The 18,079-nt window shown below is 37.7% G+C and overlaps 2 protein-coding genes across 4 annotated transcripts; both read left to right on the forward strand.

Moving 5' to 3' along the window:
* The first annotated feature begins 1,579 nt into the window (after window positions 1-1,579).
* On the forward strand, window positions 1,580-10,023 carry LOC130464287 (alpha-farnesene synthase). Of its 3 annotated transcripts, none has more exons than XM_056833765.1 (7): window positions 1,582-1,835; window positions 2,981-3,245; window positions 4,232-4,610; window positions 5,960-6,178; window positions 6,920-7,067; window positions 7,965-8,213; window positions 9,524-10,012. In XM_056833765.1, exons 1-7 carry the CDS (start codon window positions 1,683-1,685, stop codon window positions 9,815-9,817), a joined length of 1,707 nt encoding a protein of 568 aa, XP_056689743.1. In that variant the 5' UTR covers window positions 1,582-1,682; the 3' UTR covers window positions 9,818-10,012. The 3 variants fall into 3 exon arrangements, with proteins under 3 accessions (XP_056689745.1, XP_056689743.1, XP_056689744.1); XM_056833766.1 differs by having other exon boundaries at window positions 1,612-1,824; window positions 9,524-10,022; XM_056833767.1 differs by lacking the exon at window positions 5,960-6,178 and having other exon boundaries at window positions 1,580-1,835; window positions 9,524-10,023.
* Window positions 10,024-10,854: 831 nt separating this feature from the next.
* Window positions 10,855-17,968, forward strand: LOC110789693 (uncharacterized). The gene is made up of 6 exons (XM_021994398.2): window positions 10,855-11,163; window positions 11,407-12,562; window positions 12,672-12,895; window positions 16,633-16,669; window positions 16,861-16,925; window positions 17,048-17,968. The coding sequence occupies exons 1-6, from the start codon at window positions 11,063-11,065 to the stop codon at window positions 17,511-17,513; spliced, it is 2,049 nt and encodes a 682-aa protein (XP_021850090.2). The 5' UTR covers window positions 10,855-11,062; the 3' UTR covers window positions 17,514-17,968.
* The last annotated feature ends 111 nt before the right edge of the window (window positions 17,969-18,079 follow it).

Raw genomic sequence — 18,079 nt, forward strand, 5'->3', positions numbered from 1 at the left:
AAAAATAAAATGCATTTTGATCAACACATTGGTTAATGTACAATTTTGATATTTAATATTTTTAATTGTCTAGTATAGTAATAATTTTATTTTTTTGTGTTAGCACCCGGTTCATCCTTATGGCTAATCCGGATTCGGGGCGAGTTCTGGATGGATAGGTTCTAGTCCACTCCCAATTGTTGTTATGGGGGATCGAACACGAGTTCTCCCTACTAAGTTCAGCCTCAATCACCACTGAACCAACAGACAATTGGTGTCTAGTATAGTAATATAACAATTAAATAGTTAATATTTTATAGATATATACTATATGTATTATGACTAATCTAACAATATTTTAGATATACAATGACATTTAATTTTTTGCACTTATATTAGTAAAAAATTTAAGTCAAAGTTAATAAAGGTCGATGTACCAACATGATACTCCGTAGTTAATCAAGATTACGAAATTATAGTACTGAATTTATTTAGGTGCGGATAAAGTATAATCTTTAACGTAGACTAATCTGATGAGGTTGTTTTTTCGCATATCAGATATGTGTGGAAACACACATATCAGCTAAACGACAAATAGCTAAAAGACAAAATAGGAAGTACCATTCTGTAAAAAAAAGTAACATTCTGTAAAAAATAGTACCATTCTGTAAAAAACAAAAGTACCATTTTTGTTTTAAAAAGTACCATTTAATTACTTTTTTTGTCCTTTTTTCTATTTTGTCTTTTGCCATGATATGTATTTGTAAACACATATCTGATATCCGAAAATACTTTCTCCTAACCTGATGCCCCTAAAGATGGCTAAGGATCAGGACAGTCAGTGTTGTATTTTGTGTCGAGTACATGTGTCATGGGTCAGAACGGGTCTGCCTCTCATCAAGCCCACTTGTTTCGTGTCGGGCCGGGTTGTATCAAAATTCAAAAAGATAGTCCATGCACGCCCAACGTGCTCTCATCCTAAGTCAGGTCGTGTTTAAGCCTAATTTTACTTAATTTAGCGGACCACGTCATATCGTGCTTTTACCAAAAATTATTGTCCGTGTCTCAGCCCACGACTTCATGCTCGTATCGAAATGTTTTTTTTCGTGCTAGGCCAGCCCAACGCCATCTTTAAATAGAGGAAGTATTTTCGGATATCTGATATGTGCTTACAAATGCATATCATATCAAAAGACAAAATAGGAAAAAAGACAAAAAAGAAATTGAATGGTACTTTTTTAAACAAAAATGATACTTTTTTTTTGTACAGAATGGTATTTTTTTTTTTTTTTTTTTTTTTTTGAGGGAAGAATGGTATTTTTTTTTAACACGAATGGTACTTCTTTTTTTGTATTTTAGCTATTTGTCTTTTAGTTGATATGTGTGTTGTCACACATATGTGATATCCGAAAAAACGACCCCTCTTTAGATATCCCTAACTTGATATTTTTCCCTGTGGTGGTCACATACGCAAAATAACTATAATTTCCTCAATTTTGATTGGCTTCACCAAATATTGGTAGGGAAAAATTAAAATATCAGAAGAAACATTAATTATTCATTCATTCATTCAATTCTGTTGCCTATATAAACTGAAAATATCTCAGCTTCTGAGGTTCATGTTCAGGTTATACTAAAAACTTATCTTATTAGATCACAATAACAAACACCTTAATTACTTCTACATTAGTAATTAAGCCAACATGGATAACACAAACTACACACAAAACCAGCCACAATGTGAGACGATCAAAGGCGATTCGTGCGGCGTAACACATGAACGACGACGAACTGCTAATTACAAGCCAAACATCTGGAGCTATGATTTCATTCAGTCCCTTACTAGTAATTTTACAGTGAGATATTGCGTGATACTTTCGTATATATTTTCTGTTTGAATTTCATGAGCATATAATTTTCTGACTTAGTTGGACTACTGAATAGTGAATACTGATATCTGAGTATATATTATTGCTGTTATTTAGCTGTCTGTTTTTTTTTTAATAGGCTTAATTTGCCTAAATAAAACAAAGGTTTACATATTACAACTACAAATTACCGGGGTTATTAAAACCCCTTACATAACTCACAAAAAAAACTAACAAGCTTCTAAAAGTGATATAGGTAGCATGTTTTTCCCTTGTAGCCCCTTGGTCGCTATCGTGCCTTGTTTACTACGTCGTATTATGTATAGCGTGTCAAAGCCATTTCACTTGTGATTTTCTTATCAGAAATTGAGTTGTAGTTGGGTCGGTAATTTAAACCATAAGAGAACCCCTTGAAAACCTGTGAAACTTGGATATATAGCCAAGAAATGAAAGGAAGAGAAGCAATGATATGAATTGGTTGCATATGACTTGTGATCGAATTGCTCACAAGTCACAAGCCTCATGAATCACTAAAAGCGATTCGGGGAGCATACTATGAGCCTCCAAAAGGAGAGCAACGTTCAAATAAGAGTTTTTTTAAAGTGATGAGAAACATTCTTATCACTAACCTAAATTGCGAATTAACATAAGTTCAGGGTCGGGTCGTGCTTCGGCCTTAGGGCTGAGCGGGTCGAGCCCACACCAGACCCCACTTGTAACGTGTCAGTTGGGTTGAAAACGTGGCCCAGTCCTATGCATGTGCTGGGTCGGGTTGCTACGCCAAATCCTAATTTTACTCAATTTAGCATTTATGTTGTGTCGGGACGAACCATGTCGTGCCGTGTTGTACTTTAGGCTGAACACTTGAACGGGTTACGGGTTGAAATTTTCAAAAATACGGTCCAGACCAACGTAACCTCGTGCCTGATCGAGCCTTTGTTTGTGCCAAAGTCTAATTTTACACAATCCAACGTTTTTTGTTGTATCATGCTAGACCATGTTCTTTTAGACCATGTTCTTTCCATGCCGTGGGGACCGTGCTTTTATTTTTTATTTTTGTGCAAGGACGGACCGACCCAAATACCATTAACTATTTATGTTAAATTTAACAAGGAGATATTTCTTTAATGCAGAAAGCGACTTACAAAGAGCGAGCTGAGAAGCTGAAAGATGAGTTTGTTGATGTTTTGAGTGAAGTACCAGAGTTGTCAAAGCCACACATTGTCGAAACCATTAGGAAACTCGGTTTGTCCAATGTGTTTCACACTGAAATCATGGATGCCCTTGATTCCATAGTATCCAATTTGAACGCAAATAATGTTGATTTTGAAGAAGATATCCTAGATACTTCACTAAGTTTTAGGCTTCTTCGGCAGCATGGCTATCATGCTTCGGAAGGTGATGACTTCGATCTCTTGTGTTCTTAATTAATTTGTCCCTCTATTATACTGAAAATTATTAGGTGCACCCATAAGTATTTTTTAATCATTGGTGATCTATATCACATTTTCTCCTCATATTTAAGAAGAAAATGTGAGCGGGTGCAGGGGTGCACCCGGGTGCATGTAATATGCTCAACTATTATACTCCATATGGAGTTTATGAAAAAAGACATCTTATGTCACAGTTTTTGTGGAAAAATAATTTTTTTAATTTTTTTTTTGTGAGTAAACACAATTTCGGACAAAAAGTAGACTTTTCTAAAGTTGACTCCCACTTTTTTCCTCTAATTATGGGCGTATTTGGTAATTGACTTTTTGTTCGCCTTTTCAATGGCTTTTTGGCTTTTTCAAGTGGTCAAACAGCCAACATACATGTTTGGTAAATGGATTTTTCCACCAAAACCTAAAAATTGGTAAGAGTTGCTTTTTTTACATTCGCAGTTGGCTTTTCATTCTACTAATTACATTTGTATGAAGTAGTAGTAGCCAACAACCAAATTCACCAAACACATCTTTAGAAAGTCCAAAGTCAAACAACTAACATAAAAGCCAACACAAATAGTCAATCAAACAAGTCAAGTAAAATAGTCAACAACCAACTGTCAATCGCCAAATATACCCCATATGATTCAGTTCTAGGTAATTACTAAGAGTATTATACACGTATATATTTGTAGTAAAAAAAAGTGAGTGTCAACGTCTGAAAACTTTTTTTAAAGCCAAAATCTAAACTTAAGGTGCATGTGTTTATTAAAAACTATCCACATAATACGTTTTTTCACATAATATAATTGTTTTAAAAGGGGTTATTTTCACACAAAAATGTGACATAAAAAAGTACTTTCTCACCAATTTTCTTTCTAAACTAATGAACTCTTGGCCTAGTGTTAATACTGAGTGCGTGTGTACAATAGTACTGAACGTGAACGTTCGATCTTTCAGATATGTTTATCAATTTCATTGGCGAGATGGATCTTCGCAAGGGAGAGGCGGGTTCGAAATCAGACTTTAGAGGCATCCTTGAGCTGTTTGAGGCCACTCGCCTAGCTCTAGACGGCGAAGAGGTTATGGAGAAAGTTAAGACCTTTTCATACCAATATTTAACAGACAACTTCTTGGACATGGATATCAACCTAGCCAAACAAGTGGCTTATGCCTCAGAGAATCCATGCCATAGGAAAGTACTATGGTTTGATGTCAGACACCAAATTCATACTTATGAATTGGAAGATAACAAGAATTTGATCTTGCTTGAATTGGCTAAGTTAAATTTCAACATTGTTCAAGACATGCACTTAGAAGATCTCAAACAAATGTCTCGGTGAGTATTCTTAAAAACCCTATTGTCTTTTACCAAATCGTTGCTGAACTTAAATTATTTTTACACTTTTCGTTTTAGTCTGTTTCGTAATATTTCTTACACTTTGCTTTATACAAAGTACTCCCTCCGTATTTATTTAAGAGATACACTTGGTCGGACACGGATATTAAGAAGAAGAATTGAATGAAATAAAGTAATAAAACAAGTGGGGTTGGATAAATATTTTAATAAGTAAAACAAGTGGGGACCATGTCATTTTAGGGGGTGGGGGATGGGGTGTAGTTATGAAATTATTTGTTTAATAGGGTGCTGGGATATAGGATATATTAGATAGATTATTTAATTAGATGGTGAGGTTGATAAGTTACTAAAAATGGCAAGTATATCTCTTAAATAAATATGGTCGGAAAAGGCAAGTGTATCCCTTAAATAAATACAGAGGGAGTACTATTTTGGACATGAAAATGTACCATCTTACCCCTCTTACCTACGCAAATTTGTAGTAAATATGACTAATAGCAAATGAATCATAACAAACTTATCTGAATTAATACTAGATAAAATGTTAAAGGCTTATCTGAAAATGTCGTGGCGTGACAAAATATCACTGCCCTAAAGTTGAATTTGCCCCGTTACATACACACGGCCTCTTAGCAATCAACCTCCAGGGTTACACGACGTCTACCTCGTTGGTGTAGCAAAGAGGTAGATTGAGAACTGAATTGACACTGCCCAAGAACTCGAAGAACAAAGTGTTTGAAGCAATTTTTATGGAGAAGCTAGAGAATATTTTTGTGTGTCTTTTTCCTTGGTAAGAGAATGTCTTATATATTCTTTTATCAATGAGCCAAGAAAGGAAGGTAATTAATTTGTGATAATGAGGTTGGAAGGTGAATCAATTAGCCCATAATTAGAGTGAGCAAATCAAGGAAAATGCAATTGAATGGTCAAACATATTATTATGACCTTTCACGAAATCAATCACGAATCCAATCACTTATTCTGTCCAAAAATATAAGAGGGTATTTTAGCAACGGGAAACATTTGTTCTTTTGAAGCAAAAACCATTTGGAGTGAACAAAACTCCAACAATTTACATCTCCACTCATTTCCTCTTAATTACTTTATTCATTTTTTTTCTTACATACAACCACCATTTTAGTAACTGTAAATATCATTTTAAAACGGAGATAGTTAGGTAGTTGAGTTCAAACAGCTACCCATCTCTTGTAGGTGGGTGAAACGAATATAGTAACTTTTAACATATTTGCTCTTTGAAGTTACTTATTTACACGGGATTTGTAACACGTTTTCCCTAAACTTCCACTGATCGATCTTCTTGTTTTCAGGTGGTGGAAAAATCTAGGGCTAATAGAAAACATGAGCTTCACTAGAGATCGATTAGTTGAAAGTTTCTTGTGGACAGTCGGAGTCGCGTGTGAGCCGCAACATGCACTTCTCAGAAAATGCCTTACAAAAGTTGTAACATTTGTATTGGTTCTTGACGATGCTTATGATATCTATGGTTCCTTGGAAGAGCTTGAATGCTTCACAAGAACTGTCGACAGGTTATCATATAATGACCTTAACCTGATTAAGGCCGCATTCTGTTCACTTAATTTTTACTGATTTGACCTTAACTGAACTTATATAAAACAATAATGTGCACCATGGTCTTATGATGATAAGCTAGAAGATTAAGGCTAGATAAGGGATGGGCATGGGTATAGGATCCGACCCAGATCCTGTTGGACCCGCCCCATTTTTTAGGGTATGAGTCCAATTTGTTAGACCCATTGGATCTGGTGCGGATCTGGATCCATGTGTTAATAAACAGGCCGGGTCTGGGTCTAGGTCTAATACTTAGACCCAGATCTGGTCCATATTCGATCCATGGATCCATTTAATTAATAAAATAACAAAAATTATTAATTTAACTTATTTTTAGGCACATTTTTTATATAAGATAGTATGCGAAATAATATATAATAACTTATGATATTTTATACACTAATGAGATGGTCAAATTAATGGTCTATTAAAAAAATTATTACCAACAAAGGTAAGAATTAATAGAATATTAAGATCCATTTCGGACCCATTTTAGATCCAAGATCCGCCAGACCTATTGAATCCGGATAAGGGAATTTTTCAGACCCAGTAAATTTGGGGCGGATTTGGATCATCGTAAAAATATGGGTTAGGATCTGGATTTCACTAGACCCGCCCAGACCCGCCCATGCATGCCCATCCCTATTAGTCACTTTCAAACTGTTTTTGCTAATATTAAAAAATGCATGACATTTCAGATGGGATTATGAAGAAGTTGATCAACTTCCGGAGTGCATGAAGATCTGCTTCCAGGCACTAGTAACAACTACTAATGAAATTGCTAAGGATATTCAGAAAGATAAATGCTGGAATAATAATGACGTTTCGCCTTTCTTAAAAACCGGCGTAAGTTTTCTACACTAATTATTTATGTTAGTAGACTCAGTCATTAATTTAATACGACTAGAGATGACCAACGAGGAGGATTGGGTGGTCATGGGTGGGTTATGGATTGGGGATGCATGGTTGACACACAACCGATATAATGTCAGTTTGGGTGGGTCAGGTTGTGGCTTGTGTCAAGAAAAATGGACACGTACATTACATGTCGGGTCGTGGGTAATGTGGGTCGTGGTGGCTTGTAGTGGGTCTGGTGGGTTTAGACGAGTTTTGGGGGCTGATGTGAATCCGGCGAGTTTGATGGGTCTAAACGGATATTGTGAGCTAATATGGGTCCAGCTCGATCACCATGTGGGTTTTGACAATTACTTAAGCGTAAAAGAATTACAAATTTACATGCATGAACTTAAATTAATTAGTTTATATATCATTGACATACTCACATAAATGTAGTTAATGTATAATAAAATTAGTTTTTATATATTAGCATTTTTAACATATACTACGTAAAATAGTTTAAATTAGAATGACGGGTCGGGTAGATCACATGGTCAAGTGCGTTGGGTTCTTGTGTCAAGTTGGTTGGGCTCGTGTGTTGGGTAGGTCGGGTATGCTATGGTGGGTCGGGTCTAATGGGGTGAGTCGAAATGGGTTGTGATAGAAAAACTCAACTCACGACACACCAAAAAATATACTTCTATCCGGGTTGGGCATTCGACTTTACCTACACACCGATTCCTTTCAACTTGTGTGGGTCATAACTCAGAATTGGGTCCGATCCACGTGACTCACTACGGGCTGTGACAAGATAAACTTTGTCAGATCCGACCTATAGACCATCTCTAAATACTGCTTATAAATACTCGAGTTCTCAATTCTCATCTATACATATTTTGTTGTCAGTGGGCTGATTTTTGCAAGGCATTGCTACTGGAAGCTTGGTGGGATAAGAAGCGTTGTATACCATCACTCGAAGATTATTTAAGTTCGGCTTGGATCACTTCCTCTGGTCCTCTGCTTTCTCTCGTTGCTCTTCTCTGTACAACCGATGGAAAACCAGAGGAACTATACGAAAAGTGGGAAGACAATCAAGATCTCATATACTACACGTCGTTAGTCATTCGACTTTTGAACGATCAAGGAACTTCAGCCGTAAGTACAATTATTTTTTGCTAAGGTATCCTATAGCGTGTAATAATGTTAGGTACCCTCGTGTTTTCAAGAATTATTTCACCGTATCATGGACTTTAGGATTAGATGTCAATAATGTACTATCCAAGATGTGTTGATAGTATAGTGGGCTTTAGGGCTTTGAGTCTACGTACAACTATTTTCCAAATTAAAGGTCGATGTACTTGTGTGGAGTTTTTTTTTAAACTCGTGACATGTACTACACCTAATCATCTTGACTCCAACCCGAAAAATGTCGAGTTTGGACATATGCTTTAGGCCCGTTTTTCAGGCTCTGTCTGATTTTACAATTTTTTGCCGGGTTTTTGGCAACTCAAAACTTGAATTTTAGTTACAAAATTAGCTGGACCCAAAAGGGACCTAAAAGACCGCTATTTTGGACCAAAATAACACTTTGCGCACAACGATAGGACCGAAATGTTCGAGCGAAGCATCGTGTTGCTACTTTGTATAATATAAGTATGCTCGACTTTAAAAAAAAAAAAAAAACTTGCGTAAAAGAAAATTGTTTTTATATGTGGCAAATGGAAAAAAAATATATTCGAAAACCGCAAAATTAATGTTTCTAAGTTATTCATTTAACAAACTTTAAAGTGTCTTATATAATTGGTGAATCGTGATAAAATAAGTAAAATTAATCACTCATCTTTTAAGTTAAGTACGTATATATGTATGGAATAATAAAGCATAACAAATACTTGGCTAAGTTGGTAATATCTATAATATATATTAAAAGGCGTTTATAAAATAGCATGCGTGACACGTGGCGCTCTGTTTATGGGTCGTTCGCTCCAGGTAAGCTTTACATACATTAAAAAAAATGTCAAATATGATTAGCATAAGGTTTGAACTCTTGATCTTAAGTTTAAACAATAAAGTTTTTACCACCAAGCTATTAAATATTTCATGTTATCATTGCAAAAAAAAAAAGTTATATATAAGTAAATGTGAATGTTGTCAACGTAGTAACGCGGGGCATCGCTCGGGCCCAAAAACTAGTTTATTATTCAAAACTTGTTAGTCACAAGTTTGAATCTTGGTATTAAAACATTTTTGTTGTCACAATACTTGCTAAATATGTGACGTGACATAATCCTAGTGCTAAAACAAGGTGACACATGGCACGTATAATTTCTTACAAGCGATTTTTAATATATTAGTGTAGATATAGAGCTCTACTATTATTATTAGGTACGTTGTCATGCTAATGTAGAAAAAACGTTGGCTTAAACGCTTAATTATATTAATTTTTACTCTCCTTTAACTTATAGGCGGAACTTGAGAGGGGTGACGCACATTCGTCCATCTTGTGTTACATGGAGGAAGCGAGTGTGACAGAGGCGATAGCTAGGGAGCATATGAAAGATATTATAGATAGTGCTTGGAGTAAAATCAACATGGAGTTACTCAACGCGAAAACGGAGCAACAAACGTTTGTGAATCTTGTTATAAACACTGCAAGAGTATGCCATTTCATATACCAAAAGGGAGATGGTTTTAGTGTTCAAGATGGTGATACTAAGAAGAAGATTAAGCGTTTACTCATTGAACCAATTAAACTTTGAGTTAACCTCTTTTTCAATCCATATGCTCCATGCATGCTTGATGAAAAATTTCAACAACAAAATGATTAATTAATTTGTATCGATTTGTTCTCCTTTATCATTTAGAAATAATGAGTTAGGTTGATCATATGTATTAGTTGCTAAGCTGGTTTATATTTCCTTATTATAAAAAAACAGTAAGTGTAAATTCCTGTTTTTACTAGTTTGTCCCACTATGACTATCTGTACTACTGTGCCACTTAATGTGATGAGTTCATAAATCAAGCTCAATAGTTATCAGATCATCTCCAATGGAGGGCTTAATTTACGGCCTAAAGTTGTTAAAAAGGAGCCCAATTGGACAAGTTATTCAGATCCTAACCAAAGTAGATAGGTAAGCAAATGGTTGAATCTACAAAGAAAGACTATTAAAACTAACACTATGAATTAGTAAAGCTCAATTTGGTTTAACTGAACTTTACTGGAAATAATTGATCTGAACTTAACTGAATTTATATTGGCAAAAAACATTTGTGTGTAAATTGTTTGAAAAAACTTTTTTTTTACTAAATTGGACTTATTATACTTATCTAAACCTATTTTTTCTGAATTAAGTTGAAACAAACATACCCTAATTGCCGCAGTAATCAACAAACAATAGGATGAGTAAAAGTTACAATTGATAAGAATTAGAATGCTTACGATTCATCTACGCCAAGTGTATTAACCTGTGCCAGATTCCAACTCGAAATGACAAAATAACATTTGATTAGAATTAGAATGATTTTCCCTAAAAAAAATAAAAAATAAAATGCTTAAGTGTGTTTAACCTGTATCAGATTCCAACTCGAAATGACAAAACAACAATTGATTAGTTAGAATTATAATGCTTACGAATTACGATTCATCTGCGCTAAATATATTAACTTGTGCCAGATTCCAACTCGAAATGACGGTTACTCTTAAGATAATGTAAATCAGATCAGCCCAAAAAAACAAAACAGATGTTAGACCAAAGCAATCATTTTAGTTTGTTAACTTAAAATATTAGCCCCAACAACAAACAAACATCATATTCTTCTCCCGTGAAATCAATCTCCCCTCACTTCTCCTTCCCCTCTCTCTCTCTTCTCTCTCCCTCTTTCTGGGTTAATCGATTCAACCAATCCTTCTTCTTTCGCGCTTTCCATCTCTCTCTCTCTCCCCTCTGTTCGCAGTTCTGCAATTTCTAGGGATTTGATTTCTGTGGGAGAGAGAGAGAGAAAAATGTCGAAGAAGAAGACTTTCAGCGGCAGCACCATGACCCTCAAGGATTTTCATGGCGGTTCCATCCCTTCTGACCTTCCTCTTCCTTCTGCTCCTGGCGTGTATGTTCTTCTCTTCTTTTTCATTTTCCCCTTTTTATTTTTTGATCAATCAATATTTTTTTGTGTATGAAATCTGATTTAATCTAATTAATGGGTTGCCGTAAGATCTGAGCTTTATGGTTTCAATTTTTTTCTTTTGATTTTAATTTGTTGCAAAAAGATGTTTGTTTTCTTCCTGTTGTTGTTTGATTGTTTGGATTAGATCTGTGATTGAAAACCCTAGCTTTGTGCGAATTAAAACAGGATTCCGAGGCCGACAGATAGATCGGGTTTTGATCGACAAAGTTCTTGGGGAAACTCAATGGGGGGACGATCTGACCACCGATTGCGCCCGAGCTCATCAGGTTCTATGAGGAATTTGGATGAAAATAAGATCCCTTTTCTTACTAGTACTGCTAACATAGGTAGGAATTTCGATGAAGATGAGCGGAAGCCGCTTGATGGCGGTGCTTCCGCTCCTCGTAGGATTGTCAGTGATGATAGTAGTATTGGGGTTTCGGTTGTACGGTCTGAGCCGAGAGGTGATGGTGGGAAGTTCTCTGGGCAGCCAAGCTTGGGGCCTGTGGCAGCTCATATGGGGGGAGGTAGTGGGAGTTCTTACTCAGCTAGGGTTGTTGACGGAGGGCATTCTGGTGTGGGTATTAATTCTCGGCCTAATGCATGGGGTGTAAAGAAAGAGGTGCGTGGTAGTGAGGTTGGGTCATCTCCGTGGAGTGGGCAGAGCGCGGTTTCCAAGTTTGCGCAAGCGAGTGCACTAGACCAGATATCTTCGGGGAGATGGCAGACTAAGCCAGTGCAACATCAGGCGGATGTAGAGGTCATCAGGCAATCGGATTCACCAAATAGTTTGTATGGGAGGGAGGGTGATTTTTATGGTGGTGGTGTGAACTTTGCAAGTGAAAGAGAGTACTACGAGACTACATTGGTTTCCAAGTTTGCGCAAGCTAGTGCACTAGACCAGATATCTTCCGGAAGATGGCAGACTAAGCCAGTGCAGCATCAGGTGGATGTAGAGGTCATTAGGCAATCAGATTCACCAAATAGTTTGTATGGGAGGGAGGGTGATTCTTATGGGGGTAGTGGGAACTTTGCAAGTGAAAGAGAGTACTATGAGAATACATTGGCAAGGCATGTGGAGAGTAGTCTTGTAATCGAAGAAGGGACTCATGGTGGTTTTAAGGAGGTGTCTAGTGTTGAGAGGGTGCATTCTCCTGTGCAGACTTCTGTGATGTTTACTAACGAGGGTCAACCAGCTCACCCTGATGGCAAATATGGAGGTCCTCTGTTGCAGCATCCTCAGCCTCAGCCTCCAGAAATCTCTGAAAGGCCCAAGTTGAAACTACTTCCAAGAACAAAGCCGCTGGATGTCCAAGAGCCATCTGCTGTTGATTATAGGCAGGTAAGAATGTCACGGTACTTCAATGATTGTTGGATTACTAGGATGTCAAGGTATTTTATTGTGAATGATTATGTAATGCTTGACTGCTTGTCGTTCTGTCTCCATGAAGGGTTTTCAACAACCAATTGACACTGCTCACTCAGAAGCTGGCAAAACCCATGGCAATACAAGTTACGTGAAACCTAGACCAAGTAGCAGTGAAGCGAATCATGGAAGACTTGACACTAGTGGCAATGAAGCAGCAGGGATTCAGGTTGTGGAGCGTCCAAAGTTGAGCTTGAAGCCACGTCCACAGCCAGCTGAAAATGCAGTGGGAAGCATTCAAAGAGAAAGGTAAGTTGCTTTCTAGATTACTCAGAAACTTCATGAAGTTGTGTCACATGCACCCATCCTTTAGATTATCCATTAGCTCTGAATACCTCACCTTTGGTTGGCCACCACATATACCTTTCTGTGCTAGCAGTTTCTTTCTTGACAATAAAACTGTGGGAAAGTCACTAAGGGGCCGTTTGGTTCACCGGGGGTAAAGGGAATGGAATCAACAAAGGGTAAGGAAAGGAATGGAAAGCAAATCCCTTAGATGTAAGAGTTGTTTGTTTGAACATATCCAAGAGAAACCCTAAAAATTCCACCACCAGTCCACCACCCTCACTACTATAATCCGACGATTCCACCACCAGTCCACCGTCCTCACGACTCTCGAACCCCGAATCCCGAACCCCGACTCCCTCCGCGACTCCCTCCCCCGAACCCCGTCTCCCTCTCTCTCCCCGACCCGTCGACCTCTAGGGTGGCGAACTGAAATCGGCGATCTACAACTGAAACTCGTCGACGGTGGTGAACTGAAACTCGCCGATCTACAACGGAAACTCGTCGAGGGTGGTGAATTGAAACTCGCCGATCTACATCTAAAACAAAAATGGCCGGCAACCGTCGACCAAATCTAAATCAACAACCGCCGAGCAACCTTCGACAACCGTCGAGCAACCTTAGGCAACGGTCGGAAACAGTCGACCGTCGGGCAACCGTTAACAACCGTCAACCGTCGACCTCGATCAACCTTCGGCAAGGGTTGGTCATGGTGGATGTGGTGGTGCTTTGATGGCTCGGGAAAGGGAATGGCAATACCTAGGGGGGGGGGGGTGAGGAATCAATCAATATAGAGGGATTTGAGGGAATCAAGGGTTAAGGGAATGATTGAAATAGCATTACAAACAACAACAAAGGGAATTAATCCTTCTGATTCCCTTTCCCTTTCCTTAATACCCCCAGCCAAACGGCCCCTAAGGTCTACTGTTATTTGTAACCTTCTATCTTTAAGAACACTTTTAAGGCAGTGCGTAACTTTCATTTTCCTTGTAGTTGGACAATGCAAGCAGCCAAGCATATATATCCATCTTATGCGAGAAATTGTACTTTGACATAAGTAGTTGGCTCTTGTGATGTGTGGTATCCAGACATATATGAGCGACATGTTGACCCTACTTTGTGCCGACAGTTTTACACTTCTAGTAACAGCTTTTTCAGGGTGTGTGTGTGTTGTTTGGGAATGGGGGGTGTTTTACGGGTAAGCATGTGATTTGAATTTTTTAATCAAGCTTGAAGATCCTTATGTACTAATGACCTAGCTTCCGTCCTCGGTCCTCCACAAGCTAATTATGACATACTAATCTGCTTAACCAATATCCCCTTCCTCTTAGGCTAGTCTATTAAATACTGATGCTTTGTCTTTGGTTTAGTTGATGTCTAGCATAGGAAGAGTTTCTCCTCACCCCTCGTAGAAAGTGGGGAAGGGTGAATTCTGTTGCTATTAGGATGTGTTTATGCTCCGGAGTTTGTATTTAAAATGCTAGATCTAATGCAAGTCCTTGGCTTTAAAAAATTGTATTTGGTACATAAAATAATTTCATTTGTCAGAATACATTATTAAACAGATGGCCATGAGTCTCAGATGGGCTGACTTGACGGAGTAGGCACTTCTGAATTCTGATCATCATAGGTCTACATATAGTTGAGCTTAGATTTGTTGAGTTGTTTCAAAACCTATCACCGACAATTAAGCCTTCTCCTAGGCCAGTTAACTAATTGTAAGCTGAAGTATTAGTGTACTGCCGAGAAGAGTGACGAAGCCATGTCGCACCAGAAAAAAACCATATTTCTATGTGCTTAATTTCACATGATTTTTCACACCCAGCTGCAAGTTGCATAATGTTTGTAATTTCAGATTATCTCTTAGCTTATTTGTTAAAGAGAAGGCTGTAGATCTACAAGTATTGTCGGTTTTATCGGAAATAGCTTGGAGATAATGAAAACAGTTTCCTAGTTAGCGTGAATACTTAATTAATCATTAGTCCTTAGGACTGTCTTGGTAAGTTGGAGTCTGCTATTGTAAGGCATTTTTATACAACAACAATACCATAGCCTTATCCCCAATAGGATGGGGTTGGCTGCAAGAACCAAGAATCATCCACAAAATTCCTTTCTCCATTTGCTTTTATCTAGTGTTATATGCTCTGCAAATCCGCACTCTTCATGTCATTGTGATGACCCAGGGCCAGGTCAGGGGTACTACTTCTCAACCTTGTTTGAACCTTCTTTCTCTACATGCAATTTCTTATTTGATGTATTATTAATTCCCTCTATCCAAGTTTTCTTTGGCCTCCCTTTAACTGCCTTTGAAATCTCCATTATCTGATTTCACACATGCCCAACCCGACGTAGGATGTTCTCCCTTATCTTATCCTCAACGTCCGCTACCCGGACTTGCTTTTGAATACCTACAATTCTGATTTGATCTCTCAAGGTGTTTCCAACAAATCCATCTCAACATATGCGTCTCATCTTCTTAACATGCTGTTTCCTAAATGCACTACATTCAGACCTTTATAATAATCCCTGTCTGATTGTCGTCCTGTAGAATTTTCCTTTCAACCATGAAGGCACACTATGATCAATATAATAACCGAGTCGGTGGTCTCGACCTGAGCTACCCAGACTTAACTCTGCGAGTTACATCGATTAATATCCTCTATTCGCTTGTAAGACATTTTTTTTGCTACTTTGAAAGTAGTCATGTTCTTGCTGCCCTAATTCACTACGAACATATATTTTGGTTGGTATATTTTCTATTTTGTTGGTGTTCTATAATCCTTATTTCCGCATCCCAAATGATTGTTGTTGTCTTTGTGGAGATGGTCGTATATTTCACCGATGGCAGTATGGCACCCTTATGTGGTGATATGTGTGTGACTAACAGTTGTCTTTTTGCTTGTGGAGCTCTCCTATAGACTTTGCTACCTGTTATTTTCTCGGTTTTAACATTCATTGTTTCACTAGAAGTCCAAAATTTGCTTACCTACTAAGTAATAATCAAGATATGAATTAGGTATCTGTTTAGCCTTTTGTTATTAGGGTTTAGTTAATTGTGTTGCATTTGTGAGAAGGCTATTTTAAGGGCACTGCAGAATGGCTAATACCTTAGTGACTGTAACTTGTTACTAAGAGGCTTTTCAATGGTAACTAAAAAGGGTTAGAATACAGTGGCAACTGGGAATATGGCCAATGGGAGACCAATGGTTGGGGAAGATGCGAAGCTTAAAGGTTTACTAATATTTATCTTTGTATTTAAATAGTACTTCCTACGTCCCAACTTAGTTTTGACACTTGTCAAAACACAGTTTTAGGAGATAAGTTAATGTTTGATTATCTAATATTATTTTATTGGAAAAGTAGTTGTGAAAGGAGGTAGTGGGGTATCATTTTATTTGAAAATAGATATGATAGAAGAAAAATGAACTATTTTTTTAATTGAATGTGAGAGTGTGAGACCCTAACTTTTTCGTAGTGGGAAGAGAGATGTATTAAAAAAAACTGTAGAGTTTTTCGTAGTTGCATGTATGTTCTAAGGCTGTATACTAGTCTGTATTGAATGGTTTCTAATGCTTTGAAGACAAGCTTTTTATATGTGGGATTAACTGTGAAGAAATGTCTGAATGTTGTGTTGTGAGATGTGATGTCTTGGGTGTTGATAAAACTGTGTTTGAGTTAATTATATGTTTGTAATAATGCAGGAAGGCATTGTTTGGTGGAGCTCGGCCACGGGAAATGGTAATTTTTTGAATTCAAGATTATCTTGCGTGTGCCTTTTCTTAATTTCCTTTATATGTCAGGGTCTTTAGGGATTAATACTTTTTTCTTCAGTTTCAACGCAAGGGTCTGAATTGTGATACTTTTTAATGTGAATAGTTTATCTTTTTGTTTTTCTGTCTTAACCATACTTTCTCAATTTCATGGTGCAGATTCTGAAGGAGCGTGGTGTTCATGATGTTGTCAACAGCCATGATGAAGTTCAAGGTCCAAGCAGGTAATGATACAACTCCTCCCAATATTTTTCAAACAACAAAATTGATGTTAATCTTTTGTATAATAGAATATCTACAAACCAGAAGGAAGTTACCTTGTCTGAAATATTGATTGTTTGTGAAGGATAAAAAACGATTCCCCTCGTGCTGAAGTAGTAGCAGTAGCACCTGTACATGCAAATACCTCACGCCACGTTGAAAGGGTTGATAATATTTCCAACGAACAGAGGACTGGAAGAGGCCACGAGAAGAGAGACCAAAGAGCAGATGTTCAAAGAGGAGCTGATATGCAAAAAAAGAAGTGGCGTAATGACAACTGGAGAAGTACTGAGAAGCCACAACAACAGGAGAGGCAACCTTCACCCGAGACTTGGCGCAAACCCGTTGAAAACTCTGGATTGCGGTTTGGGAAGGCTGTTTCTGCTGTTGACCTTGCACAAGCTTTTTCAAGATCAGTTTCAAGTCCCAAACCCGTCGATCAATTTTCTGGTCAAAGGGTACTTCCTGGTCAAAAGGGACTTCCTGTTCGTACGCAGGTGCCTTTTTCAAGGCTTACAGGTTCAACAAGGTCTCAGATCAATGGTTACTGATCATTTTACGATACTCTCTCTCTCTCTCGCTCGTTCGGGAGAGAGAGAGAGAGTGGTCAGGAGTTGGCCACACGTGCTGGATCAGCAGAAGTTGCGAGGAACATGAGCTTGGGAGGAATATGCCTGAAAGTTGGTGAATAATAAGGGATTTTCAGCCATCTTTGCCAAAAAAGAGCAATTTGCTTGCACATTTGTTGTCCGTTGTCTGGTAGAGGATTTAGGTCTTGTGAGAGGGCAAGGAACTGATGGCCGTGAATGGGTGATTGCTCCTTTTTTGGCAAAATCAAAGCAGGAATGATATTACATGATAATCTGCCTCATACCCATTTGATAGGAATGATATTGGTTCATTTATGTTTCAGATGATTGCTTGGGTTTTAAAGACTTTGTTTTTAAGCAATGTCTTTGATGTATTTGAATGTATGGAGATCTAATTTCATTGGATTTATCTTGAATTTTCTTCCAATATGTGGTGCTTGTGCACCAAAATCCCTTTGAGCATATAGTGCATAGTTTTAGGTAAATCATTTTAAAATACAATGCATGAACAAGGATAATTCTGAGGT

The sequence above is a fragment of the Spinacia oleracea genome, chromosome 6 (genome assembly GCF_020520425.1).
Source record: "Spinacia oleracea cultivar Varoflay chromosome 6, BTI_SOV_V1, whole genome shotgun sequence".
Lineage (NCBI taxonomy): Eukaryota > Viridiplantae > Streptophyta > Magnoliopsida > Caryophyllales > Amaranthaceae > Spinacia > Spinacia oleracea.